At 40.9% G+C, this 17046-nt stretch overlaps 1 protein-coding gene across 3 annotated transcripts in view; it reads right to left on the bottom strand.

Moving 5' to 3' along the window:
* The window catches only part of LOC133576442 (3',5'-cyclic-AMP phosphodiesterase 7B-like), a 115092-nt gene that overhangs the window by 74662 nt on the left and 23384 nt on the right, over window positions 1-17046 (bottom strand). For 2 of the 3 annotated variants that reach the window (XM_061929655.2, XM_061929656.2), the window contains exons 3-4: window positions 15594-15941; window positions 2934-3020 (exon numbers count right to left, since the gene is read on the bottom strand). In XM_061929655.2, coding sequence (XP_061785639.1) covers window positions 2934-3020; window positions 15594-15918 — 412 coding nt within the window. In that variant the 5' untranslated portion in view covers window positions 15919-15941. Of the gene's footprint in view, window positions 1-2933; window positions 3021-15593; window positions 16119-17046 lie in introns of those variants that run through there. The other variant, XR_009811637.2, reaches the window with a different exon arrangement.

The raw sequence follows: 17046 nt of genomic DNA, 5'->3' as shown, positions 1-17046 counted from the left end.
TACCTTTACTGAAGATGCCTTTTGGCAAAAACTGCAACGAGCGTAGATGAAAAAAGTTAGAGGAGAGTCACGTGGATGCCATTTTTGTACTTTGCTACGAGTTCTTTCCTAAATTTAATAATATTTCTCACCTTATTTATCAAAGTGCTGATACGCACTACTTTTTCTGGCCCCATTTTGCGTTATTTTAGGGTCATACTTAAAAAAAAAAAAAAGCACAGCAACTGAGTCACCAATACGTGGGATTCCTTGTTTGGGTAGTTGATTATGCAGAATGATATGACTTGTCCAAGAGTGTACAGCCATCCACCTGAGTGCAGATGAGATAGAGTCCAGCCCCACTGCCACTCCGAGAGAGGGACAAGAAGTAGAAGTAGAAAATGGATGGATACGCAGGCAGACAGACTAGATTGTTGCGTGAAATGTTTGTCTGTACGAACATGCGGTCCGCGGAAAGGGTTTCATTCGGCCCGCAAGATAAGTTTGCTAAATTAGCTGCATTTTTAAATGAAATAAACTGCTGTCCACTGGATGTCGCAATAGCAATTCTGTTAGGCAAGCAAATGGTTTATACAGCGGCCAAGCAATTATGCCAAGTTGGTGGTACACACTAAAGCGGGGTTGAGGCTCCTTCCCCTCCACCCAACATAAAACCTGTCGATTTAAGTCTTCTGCTTCAAAGACGTCGTGCCTTGGCATCATTTCCACAAAATGTCTGTGTCAAAAAAGACAAAAGTGGTTGCAGAGTACAGAATGTCATCCTCCTATTTATTCACAGAAGTGAATGGGAAACCACATATCTTTGTGAGCAAGTGTTCTCTGTAACGAGCATCAATTTAAGAAAAAAAGCTACGCTCAATGCTCACGCACAAGGACTTGAATAACATCCTGAAATTATCTGCCACTCAAGATGTGACACCTGATATTGATGCACTTGTGAAAGATAAAAGATGCCAGGTTTCAGGAGTAAAAAAAATCCATAACGCCACTTAAAATACTGCACCTTCTGTGAAAATGATTGTGTTCTGTGGAAAGGTAAAGAAAGTAAACTGTGTTTGATTTACTGCAATACCGTCAGTCTCTTAAATTGGTTTGTTTAAATTGTTCATGCAACGCACAGATTAAATTTTTCTATTAACCCTTGTGTAATGTTCATATTGTTGTTACTCAGCCAGTATTTGTGGGTCTGATGGACCCGTTGCATTTTGTGGCTTTTAATGCCTCACAATCAAACACTCTTATGTAAAAATACTGAACAGATGTTTACCTTATCCCAATATACATATGTTCAGTATTTTAACATAAAACTGTTTGATTGTGAGGCATTAAAAGCCACAAAATGCAACTTTTACTGTATGTTAAAATACTGAACAGATGTTTACTTTATCCCAATAAATATCTGTTCAGTATTTTAACATAAAAGTGTTTGATTGTGAGGCATTAAAAGCCACAAAATGCAATGGTTTCATCAGACCCACAAACGCTGGCTGAGTAACAACAATAAAAACGTTGCACGGAAAATTTCTCTGCCAGTTTCTGCATCCCATAGAGATTCTTCTTCTGTGTTTCTGCACCTGCGGTTCCCACATAAAGTTGCAACATTGTTTGTCAACACTGTCTGCTCTCATTTTCTCGCACATTTGACCCTCTGATGTTCTGTGTACTTACACTCTGTCCTCCTCCTGTCTAGGCCTGCTGTGTGTGTGTGTGTGTGTGTGTGTGTGTGTGTGTGTGTGTGTGTGTGTGTGTGTGTGTGTGTGTGTGTGTGTGTGTGTGTGTGTGTGTGTGTGTGTGTGTGGGTGGCTGGCTTTGTTTGGTACACAGAACATCAATTTCCACACTTCTATGAGCCCTGGGTCCAGTGGACCCGGACATCTTATATGTAATAGAAATGTGTAGGGGGGGTGTATGGTGTGTGGTCCTTAAATATGTATTCTGATATATGTTCTTCACAGAAAATGAGCCAAAGTCAGTGAGTCTCAGTTTGAAAAATTCATTAATTGTATCATTTTTCTTTTAATAAAAAATTTAAACGGGTCCCACAGACCCGAACACCACACAAGGGTTAATACACAGTGATGCCTATCAGGAAGGGAGTAGCTCAACCCTCTTTAATAGTTTCTACCTCATTTTGAATGTTTTGTTTAATTAGCACAGGATTAATAAGTGGAAATGATAAATGCCGTAAAGTATTTGAAACCTTGAAGAATTTTTATTTATTGATTATTTTGTATTTTGTTCAGTCCTAGATAGGCTGTGACTTACAGTTTACTGGCATTGTAGATATACTGACACATTCTAAGTTCATTGTTCATTCTTCATGGTGTTTTTGCAATTGCATCATTTTTTTCCTCAGAATTTTCTACTAACAAAGTGTTTTGTCAAAAGGATTCTTTGTGATATGTACATTTTGCGTCAAGGTAAAACAAAGAAAATATGAATATGTCATAGCTGTATTTCTAAGTTATTACGCCATGGTTTTACCAGTGCAGCCCACTTGGGTATAATTGGTCCTTCATGCGGCCCCTTAGCTAAAATGAGTTTGACACCCGAGCTAGACAGTATACAAAACCTGGGACAACCTTTGGACGAAATCTTTAATCAAAACAGAATCCCATGAAAATTGGAGGTACCGCCTTTTTAACAAATATTTACAGTCTCGAAATGTGTTTATTTCACATTTGAAAAAAAGACACTTAAGCAATATACGAGGCGTACCAACTAAATTATATAGAACGACCAACAAAGAAGAAAATGATTCCGTGTTAAAGTGCAGATTTTATTACTACCACCAACTATTCAGTTGGATAAATGTTTTACTAAGAATTAATCGGTTTTATATTTGAATTATACTGCTTTCGTATAACTTCATGATGACTCTTTTTTCCACATTTATGGTGTTCTCAAGACAAGCGAAAGAAATCTCGACTTACTCTTAACGACATGCAGGTCAATTAAAGGATAGGAGCCTCTTCTCTCAGCCAGCAACACGCCGCCATGACACGCAGTCCGTCTGCTATCTGCCAGCAGAAATGAGAAAGAAAATGAAGTCATTTGCGCACATTAGGTTTTTTTACTTGCAGTTTCATAAGAGTCACACTTTCCAGGGGAACAACTATAATGAGTCAATAACACAGTGTTCTCAAGATGTTCATGATAAGCCTCGTTAACGTTCCCAATCTGTCACAGAAAAACAAAAGGCGCGTTGACGTCGGATGAATCCCGAGGACTTCACGCCTCTGACAAGAGTTTGGCTGGCAGGAGAGCGCCTTTCATGGCGGAAAAAAGTCCCAGTTATGATCCATGAGCGATCTTTGGACGCTTTATTAGGTACACCAACACAATCCAATACAAGAAAAGTTGCAAGTTGTTGCCAAGATCGAACTTTGGTTTCTAATAGAGCACAAAACAAGATGAGGAGCGTTCAAAGGTCAGTGCTTGTTTGCACCGCTCCCTTCAGTCTACTAAACTGCTCAAAAAAATTAAAGGAACAGTTTTTTATCAGGGTACGGCATGAATTCAATTGCACTTTTCGGATAAGGTTTTGGTCAGGTACGTAGCAGAGGCGGTTGTTAATCAGTTTCAGCTGCATTGGTGTTGATGGAATTAACAACAGGTGCACTAGAGGTGCAACAACGAGATGGCCCCCAAAACAGGACTGGTTTTGCAGGTGGAGGCCATTTCAAGTTCCTCCCTCTTGATCTTTTTTAACTGTTTTTCCACAAGTGTTGGCTTTAGCTAGAGTCATTATCACGACTGGGAGCAAGAGGCGATTTCTTAACCTTCCTGAAGTTGCGCAGATTGTCCTACTCCTCCAGGATGGCACATCCATGCGTGCTGTTGCAAGAAGATTTGATGTGTCTCCCAGTACAATCTCCAGAGCATGGAGGAGATTCCAAGAGACAGGCAGTTACTCTAGGAGAGCTGGAGAGGGCCGTAGACGGTCCTCATCCCATCAGCAGGACCGATATCTGCTGCTTTGTGCAAGGAGGAACAGGTTGAGCACTGCCCGAGCCCTACAGAATGACCTCCAGCAGGCTAGTGGTGTGAATGTCTCTGCCCAAACAGTCAGAAACAGACTTCACGAGGGTGGCCTCAGGGCACGACGTCCTGTAGTGTGCCATGTGCTCCCTGCTCAGAACTGTGGAGCTCGATTGGCATTTGCCATAGAACACCAGAATTGGCAAGTCCGCCACTGGCGCCCTGTGTTTTTCAGAGATGAGAGCAGGTTTACCCTGAGCACCTGTGATAGACGTGAAAGGGTCTGGAGAAGCCAAGGAGAGCGCTATGCTGCCTGCAACATCATTCAGCCTGACCCGTTCGGTGGTGGGTCAGTGATGGTCTGGGGAGGCATTTTCATGGAGGGACGAACAGACCTCTACAGGCTAGAGAACGGCAGTCTGACTGCCATTAGGTATCGGGATGAAATCCTTGCACCCATGGTCAGACCCTACGCTGGTGCAGTAGGTCCTGGGTTCCTCCTGGTCCACGACAATGCCCGGCCTCATGTGGCAAGAGTATGCAGACAGTATCTGGAGGATGAAGGAATTGACACAATTGAATGGCCCTCACGATCACCTGATCTAAACCCGATAGAACACCTCTGGGACATAATGTTTCGGTCCATCAGACGCCGCCAGGTTGCTCCTCAGACTTTACATGAGCTCACTGATGCCCTTAGATATGGGAGGACATCCCACAAGACACCATCTGTCGTCTCATTAGGAGCATGCCGCGACGTTGTCAAGCATGCATACAAGCACGTGGGAGCCACACAAGATATTGAAAATAATTTTGAGTTGCAGAAATTGAATTTAGGCAAAATGGACGAGCCTGCCACATAATTTTTTCACTTTGATTTTTGGGGTGTCTATATACTGAGCCCTCTGTAGGCTGAAAACTTTTATTTCCATCAAAAGGTGTGGCATCCTTTTGTTTCTGAGACATTAAACTGTCCATATCAGTATAGATATCCGACATTTTTTTTTCACCATTGAAATCGGATGTGTTTTCAAAATGTTCCTTTAATTTTTTTGAGCAGTGTGTTAATGAAGCACAATTTGATGAAAGGTCCAGACTTTCATCATCATAGGACCACCCCTTCTCCTAACATAGTGGTCCTAATATTGATCCCTGTGGATCTTATTGAGTGTGCAGTTATTGATTCTGATTGATGATTGATGTTAACTCTCCTAAAATATTGTGAATCATTTTATTGCCAGAAAATATCCCGAAATAAAATAATAATCTTAAAAGCTGCAAAAAAAATACAATTAATAAAGAAGATTGCTATCCCTGTTTATTTAACATGCACACCACATACAACACACAAGCAAACACAAAACACTACACACTTGAATACATTACAAACTGCAAAAATAGTGAATTATTTACACACAATGAGAGGAACTGGAGCGTAATATGTCCCTGAGGTTTTGAAAAATCCAGACTGTAAAAGCTCAGCTTGTTTGCCTGTCAGTCTGGTAAAGGGGAGTAGTCACTTGTCATTGCAGGACAAAACAAAAACGTATGTATATATTGTGGCTTTTGGTAGGCGTGTAAATGGATTAAAGTGGATACAGCAGGGGAGTCCAAAACTTTTGACTTGGGGGCCACATTGGGCTAAAAACATTTGGCCGGAGGCCGAAAGCTGACTGCATGGAAAGTAACAATATACAGTATATAGCCTATATGTCTAAATATTATGTTAATATAATTAGGAACGGTGGAAGAAGGGTTAGTGCGTCTGCCTCACAATACGAAGGTCCTGAGTAGTCGTGAGTTCAATCCCGGCCTCGGGATCTTTCTGTGTGGAGTTTGCATGTTCTCCCTGTGACTGCGTGGGTTCCCTCCTGGTACTCCGGCTTTCTCCCACCTCCAAAAACATGCACCTGGGGATAGGTTGATTGGCAACACTAAATTGGCCCTAGTGTGTGAATGTGAGTGTGAATGTTGTCTGTCTATCTGTGTTGGCCCTGTGATGAGGTGGCGACTTGTCCAGGGTGTACCCCGCCTTCCGCCCGATTGTAGCTGAGATAGGCTCCAGCGCCCCCCCGCGACCCCGAAGGGATTAAGCGGTAGAAAATGGATGGATGGATGGATAATTAGGAATTAGCATAATTGGTATTAAGAGTATGTGAAAGTTTGGCTCCTAACTTGTTTACTTCCGTGACAACCTCCTTAAAGTTTCGATAAGACCAATTTGATGTTTTTATTGACCTCTTGCAAAACTGCTAATCAAAGATCCTCTATATGACAAAAGCAATCTGAAGTTTTTAAAGACTGATTACAAAACTGCTGGTCAAAGATCCTTTACCTGAGAAAAGCGATCGAATATTTTTAACAACCTTTTGCAAAACTGCTGGTCAAAGATCCTAAAAACCTACTGAAAAGCACAAGTCAAATAAACTGTATATGACAGAAGCGACCCAATGTCTTTAACAACCAATTGTAAAATTGTTGGTCAAAAATCCTCTATTATGACAGAAATGACCAGATGTCTTTCACGACTTCTTGTAAAACTGTTGGTCATAGATCCTCTATATGACAGAAGCAATCCAATTCAACAACCTATTGCAAAAACTGCTGGTCAAATATCCTCTATATAACAGAAGCGCTCTGCTGTAGTTGAGAACTTAGTGCAAAAAACACTAGTCAAAGATCCTCTGTACTACAGAAGCTCTCCTATGTTATTAGGGACATATTGCAAAACAGCTGGTCAAAGATCCTCTATATAGCAAAAGTGATCCTATGTTTTTAAAGACTTGTTGCAAAACTGCTGGTCAAAGATCCCGTCCTGAGAAAAGCGATCCAATGTTTTAAACAGCCTTTTGCACAACTGCCGGTCAAAAATCCTCTATATGACAGAAAACCTACTAAGAAGCCACAATCAATTATCCTCTGTATGATAGGAGCATTCAGCTGTTTTTAAGTACTTCTTGCAGAAACGCCAATCAAAGATCCTCTATATGAAGAAGCAATCCAATTCAACAACCTATTGCAAAACCTGCTGGTCAAATATTGTCTGTATGACAGGAGCGCTCTGCTGTAGTTGAGCACTTACTGCAAAAAACACTAGTCAAAGATCCTCTATACCACAGAAGCTATGCAATGTTATTAAGGACATATTGCAAAACAGCTGGTCAAAGATCATCTATATAGCAAAAGCGATCCTATGTTTTTAAAAACTTGTTGCAAAACTGCTGGTCAAAGATCCTGTACCTGAGTAAAGCAATCCAATGTTTTAAACAACATTTTGCACAACTGCTGGTCAAAGATCCTCTATATGACAGAAAACCTACTAAGAAGCCACAATCAATTATCCTCTGTATGATAGGAGCATTCAGCTGTTTTTAAGTACTTCCTGCAGAAACGCCAATCAAAGATCCTCTATATGACAGAAGCAATCCAATTCAACAACCTATTGCAAAAACTGCTGGTCAAATATTGTCTATATGACAGGAGTGCTCTGCTGTAGTTGAGGACTTACTGCAAAAAACACTAGTCAAAGATCCTCTATACCACAGAAGCTATGCAATGTTATTAAGGACATATTGCAAAACAGCTGGTCAAATATCCTGTATATAACAAAAGCAATCCGATGTTTTTAAAGACTTGTTGCAAAACTGCTGGTCAAAGATCCTCTCCTTGAGAAAAGCGATCCAAATATTGTCTATATGTCAGGAGCGCTCTGCTGTAGTTGAGAACTTACAGCAAAAAACACTAGTCAAAGATCCTCTATACCACAGAAGCTATGCAATGTTATTAAGGACATATTGCAAAACAGCTGGTCAAATATCCTGTATATAACAAAAGCAATCCGATGTTTTTAAAGACTTGTTGCAAAACTGCTGGTCAAAGATCCTCTCCTTGAGAAAAGCGATCCAATGTTTTAAACAACCTTTTGCACAACTGCTGGTCAAAGATGCTCTCCTTGAGAAAAGCGATCCAATGTTTTAAACAACCTTTTGCACAACTGATGGTCAAAGATCCTCTATATGACAGAAAACCAGCTAAGAAACCACAATCAAATATCCTCTGTATGATAGGAGCATTTCGCTGTTTTTAAGTACTTCCTGCAGAAAAGCCAATCAAAGATCCTCTATATGACAGAAGCGACCCAATGTTTTTAACGACCTACTGAAAAAACACTGGTTAAAGATCCTCTAAATGACAGAAGCTCTCCAATGTTATTAAGGACATATCGCAAAACTGTTGATCAAAGATCCTCTACATGACTAATGAGACTTTATCTTCTGTTTTTAGTAATTCAGTGAAGTGAACTGGCTGGCTGGTCTGACTTCATGCAGGGGTTGAATGTGCTGTAGTTCAAACCCTGATTGATGAATTGATTCGTAGCCAGGCAATGTATAAACATCCTGACGGGATTACATAGTGGTAAGATGGCGACACGGACCATGTTTGCACAATAAGTCCAGTCAACAAACACAAACAGCTTGAAGGGAAAGTCAGTCAGCCTGTAAAGGGGAAGCAGAAGAAGGAGCCTGCTGGCCTACTTAATAATGGAGAAAAAGCAGAAGCAGGAACGTGGGAATGACTTTTTTTTTTTTTTTTACACTGCATGCTGAAGGAAACGTCTCCAACTTGTCGCTACATCCTTTATTTCCTCCCTGCTCATCTTCTGCATCCTGCTCTCTTCCCTTAACCGTTGGCGTGATAACTAGGTCGTTGTCTCCTCACAGGCATCAAAGTGGGTCATTTAGGACAGGGAATTGAAAGGCGTGTTTATAAGACAACTGTGTACACACGCACCGCCTCTGCATCCAACGACTAAACACTCACATTGCACATTAGGCATACATCCAACCCCCATATCCAACACACACACATGCAAATTAGGTTAAATCCATGACGGTGACAGCAAGAGCGCACGTTTGGCGTTCATCTCCTACGCCTACTCGCTTGCACACAAACCGATGTTCACCTTGTTCACTTGACTGGCTTGGCATGAGTGTGTGTGTGTACGATGTGTGTGTGTGGATGTAGCACACATGTAACTGCAAGGCTGTTTAGCTCCTCAACTGACACACACACAAACACGCGCGCACACACACACACACACACACGGCTGACAAGGACAGCGTGGAAACTTTAACGCAAGAGTGATTTACAAACACACACAAGCAGATGATGTTTCCTGATGCCTGCAGCTGTTGCTTTAACTGGATCCATAATACAAACATGCACACAGCTGCTACTCCTCTTTCGCTTTCCTACACACAAAAAAAGACATTTTGGAATGTTAATATTGGACAGCAATGGACAAACACAAACACACACACACAATTCACATGTTATTCAATTAACTCCAGAGCATCCTAAGGTTCTTGACTTAGCACTGGGTCAAAAACATTGGCATTAACAGCTGTGGCTGTAGGCAGGCCCGGCCATAACCAATCTGGCGCCCTAGGCAAGATTTTAGGTGGCGCCCCCCCACATCGGCAGTGAAGTGTATATACTCACAAGAAACCGAATAGCTTTGTCTTTGACCTTTTTTTTTTTACTTACAACTATACCTAATATATAAAGGGGTGGAAAAGTGACTATTACCTGCAGGGCAAACATTAGCTAACCAGAAGGCAATAACAATGTAAACAAAAAACACCTGCTTAAAAGATCTAATACAAATGTCCCTGAGGAATGTAAGGTGGGAGTACTGTAATTACCTAACGTTACATTATTATTTTCCATAACAATTTAGCCCCCTCCACAAAATTAACCCGACGTTAAAACAGAACTAGCTATTTATTGATTAGCAATTGCCGAATCATGTAACATTAGCTTAATGCTAAAAAGCCAGGTTACCATCACATTCTGTAACAGACAAATAATTTCATGTAGGCTAACGATACCTACCTGCTAACTCTGTCTTTTCTCGTTTCTACTCCTCTTTTCTCTTTTTTCTTCCCTGGGCACCTGACAGTTTTGGCCGTTTTGACATCTTGTGTTGATTTTTTGATGTGGTGACGTCCAAAAAGAGTCATGATACGGGAAGGGAGGGGGTGCACCGTGCGGGGGGGGTGGGGGGGGGGGGGGGGGGGGGGGGCGTAATGTTGTAACAAATAATTTTTCTATTAAATAGGCTTTACTTTGCATTTTAATTAACGTGGGATTATTTTTTGTATTTACAAATAATAATACCAACTTTTTTTTTTTTTTTTTTTCTCCAACATTTGTGGCACTGGCGTGGCGCCCCCTGATGGACGGCGCCCTTAGCATTTGCCTATACGGCCTATGCCACGGGCCGGCCCTGGCTGTAGGCAACTTCCTGGTGTCGTTTTTTAATAACCCCATGAGATTCCTGCATTTGAAGTATTGTTAATGGTCAACATTCAGCAGCTTTAGCTGCTTCATTATCCTGCATGTTACACACTACGCCATACAGTTTACCATAGAAGTGATCAAGGGTATTAATGATGACTGAGCTGTTTGCTCGTTCTCACGATTACAACATTGGTTCTGTTGCTGCTGAGTTGTGCAATTTTGTATGCTTGGTAATAGGTGACCATGTAGTCATAGAGAGCACACGTTCTCATGCATTACCAGTAGGGCTGGGCGATATGGACGAAAAACTATATCTCGATATATTTTTACTTAAACTCGATGTTCGATATATATCTCGATATTTTTCGGTGAAAGTATACATATAAAGATATTCATTTTTGAGCGATAATCAGTGAAATTGAAGTGAATGACAACTGTACTGTAAACAGTCAGTGGCACTTTTATTAACCCAGTTAGTCAAGAGTTGGGTATTAATAGCACAGAAAATAAACTGTTTAAGGAGTACAGAATTCCTTAACAGAAATAAAGTAGAAAAATATTATTTCTACATAAAATAAATAACACAGCTGTGCAAATAATGCAAAATGTATCAAATTCAGATAAAAAAATACATTTGCAGGCAGGCACTTTGTGAGTTCCCTTCCTGGTTCGATGACCCGCCCTATCTTGCCTCTGATTGGCCTGTCCCTAACCAATTGTGACTCATCATAGTAAACAACCAACCAATCATGGATGTTCTCATACGTGCAAGCACGTCTTGGAAGGGGGGAGGGGAGGGGTTTAGTAGACCATGGAGGGGGAGCGGGGGAGAACAAAGAACACAACAAATAAGCGGTGTTTGGTAATTTTAACGTGAAACAAATGATATCGATATCACGATATTTTCTTATCTTGTTTAAAAACATATCGATATATATCTTACAAACTCGATATATCGCCGAGCCCTAATTACAAATCAATATCCATTTTCTCTTTTTAAAAAGGTCCTTATATACATGCATTTTCACATTTAGGTAATAACAGCCGGTTCTGAACTCCCGTTTCCATACCAGTGTGCCATACTGAAATAAAAGCAGGACATTATAGAATACGGCACACCTCTTCATAGCGGAAGGCATGTTCTCCTTCTTGAAACAGCAAAGTAGTTGCGATTGAATCAACAGCACCTCTGCTGGTTGCAACTAAGTAGTGCACTTCATTTTCCCCTAACAGCGCCAAGTCATCATTAACAGAAAAATAATTCTGCCTAAAATGTGCACCCATCTGTCCTTCCATTAATTTTCAACCACTTGTTCTGTTTTGGGAGCCCATTCCAGCTGCACTTGGGCAAAAGGCGGGGTACACCCTGGACAAGTCGCCACCTCATCGCAGGGCCAACACAGATAGACAGACAACATTCACACACTAGTGCCAATTTAGTGTTGCCAATCAACCTATCCCCAGGTGCATGTCTTTGGAGGTGGGAGGAAGCCGGAGTAACCGGAGGCAACCCACGCAGTCACGGGAGAACATGCTAACTCCACACAGAAAGACCACGAGCCCGGGGACCGAACCCAGGACCTTCTTTTTGTGAGGCACACGCACTAACCCGCAGGTGTCAAACTCAAGGCCCGGGGCCAGATTTGGCCCACATCTTTTAACGCGGCCCGCGAAAGCCCTGAAATTATATGAGTCCATAAAGCATTTTATCGCTTACTAAATGTAATCTTTTCATTGTGACAGACAGAAATACATGTATTGCATGCTATTGAGTATATTTTCAACTGTATTATCTAATAATGCAACAAATATAATACTCTCATTCATTTCAAACTTTTTAAAATTAAAACAAAATGAATATCTGCTTGAGTTATATCAAAGAAAGTTATTTATCAAATTGTACACTGTAGAAATGACAATAGATTTTACAATAATAAAAAAAACACTATAGTACCGTTTTTCCATTTGATTAAACTTTACGGTGAAGTTGTGGCTGCCTTTTTTTTTTTTTTTTTTACAGTGATATAATAATCAAATGCACAACAATTAATTTTATAATATCATGAGGTGAATTCTTATACATTAATATTCATAAATTATATACGGTTACAAGCAGCCCTCTTAAGGCAGCCATAACTGCAGTGTGGCCCTCAGTGTAATCGTGTTTGACACCCCTGCACTAACCCCTGTTCCAACAAGCAGCCCAAAAATGCAATTATGTAGTCATATTTGTGATCAACAACGTTAGTCATTTCGAGCCCTTGATAACCTTTCCAATGCATCTATCAATAGCAGCACTATTTGTTCAGCGGGGTCGTGTTGCACAACCAGTCCATCACATGAACTTGGTTCGGCTTGGGGGTCAATGCGGTTGCGACGCTGACAGGAAACTCAGCCCACCGTGTGCACCTTTTCCACCCGGGTGTCCTTATAACTAAGGTTAGAAATGAGTCAGTGCAGGTAATTCCCCTGGAGAGTGACTCACTACTTCATCAGCTAGTTCAAGACGTCCATACGGTATTGTTGTTAGTTAACTTGCTGGAATCTGCAAAAAAAGATATTGCCCATTTCTAGGAAACAATAAATCAGTCATTAATATGTGCTGAAGAGCTGAATAGAAAGCAGAATTAGTTACACTTTTACCGCCTTTAGTCACAACCAATGTTCCCTCTAGTTGTTCATGTGTGTGAGCAAACTCAAAAACTCCCTGAGCATTCAGTGGAGCACCTGTGAGCAACATCAGACGTGCACACTATGGCCACACCAACAGCACACCTGTCCCAAAGCTGACTTAATAACAAGTTAAATGTTTTATTTTAATAATCAAATGACAGCAGTCATTTTTATTACATTTTTTCTTCTAATATGAGTGATTTGGCCCACTTAAATGAATATAACAAACACAATCTTGTTTTTCATGAGCTGTGTGCTATAGTGTTTTATGTCTAAGTGGGGGTCCAGCTTTGGAAAAAATGTGTAGTCCTTTCAGAGATCACATTTAGTTCCGTTTAATATACAGTCGTGGTCAAAAGAACATAATGTCATGGCTGTCTTGAGTTTCCAATAATTTCTACAACTCTTATATAGAGTGATTGGAGCACATACTTGTTGGTCACAAAAAACATTCATGAAGTTTGGTTCTTTTATGAACCCCGAAAGGGACAAGCGGAAGAAAATGGATGGAATTTATTATGGGTCTACTGAAAATGTGACCAAATCTGCTGGGTCAAAAGTATACATACAGCAATGTTAATATTTGGTTACATGTCCCTTGGCAAGTTTCACTGCAATAAGGCGCTTTTGGTAGTCATCCACAAGCTTCTGGTTGAATTTTTGACCACTCCTCTTGACAAAATTGGTGCAGTTCAGCTAAATTTGTTGGTTTTCTGACATGGACTTGTTTCTTCAGCATTGTCCACACGTTTAAGTCAGGACTTTGGGAAGGCCATTCTAAAACCTTAATTCTAGCCTGACTTAGCCAATCCTTTACCACTTTTGACATGTGTTTGGGGTCATTGTCCAGCTGGAACACCCAACTGCACCCAAGACCCAACCTCCGGGCTGATGATTTTAGGTTGTCCTGAAGAATTTGGAGGTAATCCTCCTTTTTCATTGTCCCATTTACTCTCTTTAAAGCACCAGTTCAATTGGCAGCAAAACAGGCGCAGAGCATAATACTACCACCACCATGCTTGACGGTAGGAATGGTGTTCTTGGGATAAAAGGCCTCACCTTTTCTCCTCCAAACATATTGCTGGGCATTGTGGCCAAACAGCTCAATTTTTGTTCCATCTGACAACAGAACTTTCCTCTAAAAGGTCTTATCTTTGTCCATGAGATGTCATTTACTACTGGTAAATGTAATCTAGTAACAGCGTTCCATGATTAATATTCATTTGACAAATTAAAATTCTTAATAAATGACACTAGAATAAGCACATCTGTTTGGGGAGTCATAGTGTAAGGATCTGGAATTTAAACTTTGTGTGGTGTTAAGAGTTATCCAACTTTTTGTGTGGCAGTAAATGCATCACTGGCGAAGTTCGGTGAGTGCGTGCGTTGTTGCAAGTGAGAGAGAGAGAGAGAGAGAGAGAGAGAGAGAGAGAGAGAGAGAGAGAGAACGGCTGCTGTCGATATGACAGATGACAAAGATTTGGTTTAAGCCTGGTTTGTCCAGCAAACAATGACCAGTTTTGGTACATAGAAGTTTGTTTGTTTTTTACTATGTTTTTGTTGTGGTTACGGCCGACAAACAGTTTTGCTCAATGAAGTGATGGATGGAATTCCTGCCCTCTTTAAAGCATCTCTACACACGTAATAATTTAACAGTGTTGACAAACATTGTTTTCTCTGTTGTGGCCGCTTGCCGTCACCTGTTCAAAATCAAACAGAACAAATTGTTATCTGTTTATTTTGTTAATAGTTCAGATGGGATTTGATTTTGTGCGCAGCATAGATTTGCTGTGCGCACAGGGCGTGTGAGCAATGCGCAATTGCGCAGGCGCGCACCTTATAGGGAACGTTGGTCACAACAGAATTTCCCTTCCGCCCCCAGAATGCAAATGGGGCTCTGCGCGTCTATCACAGTTGTCTTTAATCATGCTGCACATTCACCAGGAAGTAGCAAACTCAACTGCATCGTTTTTGTTGAGTTCTGAAAAAGGTTAGCGCTCTGTTGGGTTTTCCAAAACTTGCTTATATTTGGTTTCATTAAACAAACAAGGTTGCTTTAGTCTGGTTTAAATTATTTAGGTAGCTCAAAAAGTTCACTGCAGAAATTGCACTAAATTATTACAATTTCTGTGAAGATTATTGAAGTAATTGGAGCAAAATATAGGGTGCTGCAACCAGTTGATACAGTCTCAACTAGTTCACTTCTCGAAGAAAATAACAAGATATGGGAGAAGCCACATTATTTTGTTCAATACAACATTCTCCCATCGCATTAGAAATATCTAATACAGCTCTACATCGGTTTTCCTTAGTAACTCCTTCCAAAATGTCCAATCATACAAAAATCAAAACCTTTTTTTTTTTTATGCTGTACGGTAACCTCCCTTTTCAAGGAGATGTTGTCAAGCACACATCTTCTAAATGCTGGTAATTGTAGAAAAGTGTCTCTCACTTCTGTAAACAAAACATTGACTTGAAAATGTGCCTTTTGTAGTCTGTGTTTTGGTTAAGAGAATGCATGCATTAATTAAAGCTTTTGTGCAGCTAACACAACAAAGCCAAAGCTTATAAAACAAACATGGCAAACAAAAGTGCAACATGAAGTTTTAATCAAAAGACAAGCATTACTATTTTACCTTCCAGATGTGTGATCCTGTCTTCCTGGTCAAGCTTCACTTCTTCTTCCTCCTCTTCTGCTTCTCCCTTTCCAGCTTCCACCCAAGCACCATCCTGACATCTCTCCGGCTGCCGCGGTCGTCCTCCTCTGCGCGCCCGCCACGCTGCCCGTAGCTGCCGTATGAGCGCCGGGAGCTCCAGGGCCAGAGACAAGCCCCCGCAGGTGACCGGCGGGGTCTTCAAGGGCCCCCAGATCGGGGAGCGAGGGGCGTCATCATCCGGGCAGCCTCCACCTTCGACACCCAGCCTGAGATCTGGACTCCACAGCCCCTCCAGCACGGGCATGCCGGGGTGGAAGAGGGATCAAACTAAAGTGTGTGGAAAAGGAGAGGAGGCAAAACCATGAGAAGGCTTGACTGTGCAGCAGAAGGTTAAAAAACTGAAGGACAGAGAAAGGGGAGAGCAAAGTGATGAAGTCAGAGCATCCCTCTCGTCAGACTTCTGTTCATCTGCTCTCTCCTTCTGCCGCATTTCCTCTCGCGCTTACAGACTCGTCCAAGCCTATGACATGGTGGAGGCTACAAGCTCCGCCCCTTCCAACCGAGAGTTAGCGTACAAGCCCCCCCCCCACCCTCCTACTCTGCTACACCAGCAGGAACTACTGTGAGGCTTTGAGTTCATGGTCGTGTCTAAACACATGACAAGCACAAGAACTACCTCAATAGTGTTCTGTAATTTGAGCAAAAAAAATGAAAACAGGACACAGATTACGCGATTGCACCCTTTAATGTAAGCACTGTTTAGCCAATCACTTGTGGAAGAGCCTGCGGCATGGCGAACTAGTTTAAAAATTAGTGCTGTCAAATGATTAAATGTTTTAATCAGATTAATTACACTTGTGCATCAATTGTAGTAAATTACTTAAATTAACCTAAAAAATAATAATATTTTGAGCATACCAATCAGAGTCATAGTTGAGTCCAGGTTATTCAGATTTTTAACTAAATAGTGAAACATTGTTTTGTGGTGCATTTGTTTGTGACGTTAGCCCAGGGGTGTCAAACTCATTTTAGATCGGGGGCCACATGGAGAAAAATCTACTCTCAAGTGGGCCGGAGCGGTAAAATCACGGCACGATAACTTAAAAATTAAGACAACTTTAGATTGTTTTCTTTGTTTAAAAATAGAACAAGCACATTCTGAAAGTCTACAAATCATAATGTTGTTGAGGTTTTTTTACACTTACATGTTGCGGTTAATAGTATTCTACCTTTATTTGTCGTTATTTATACTATCTGAATAAAGCATGTGATAATTTTCCTCAGTCAACTCATTTGTGTTCATTTTCAATCTATCATGATAAAAAAATAATATCAAAATCAAATTACAGTATGTTATTTATGTAGTTTTCTCATTTTCCTTGACTGGTGCACTAACATCATGTGGTTTTTTTTTTTTTTACATATGTAGCAT

The sequence above is a fragment of the Nerophis lumbriciformis genome, linkage group LG34 (assembly GCF_033978685.3).
Source record: "Nerophis lumbriciformis linkage group LG34, RoL_Nlum_v2.1, whole genome shotgun sequence".
Lineage (NCBI taxonomy): Eukaryota > Metazoa > Chordata > Actinopteri > Syngnathiformes > Syngnathidae > Nerophis > Nerophis lumbriciformis.
The sequence above is the reverse complement of the archived record's forward strand: the minus strand, read 5'-3'. Positions and strand labels throughout refer to the sequence as shown.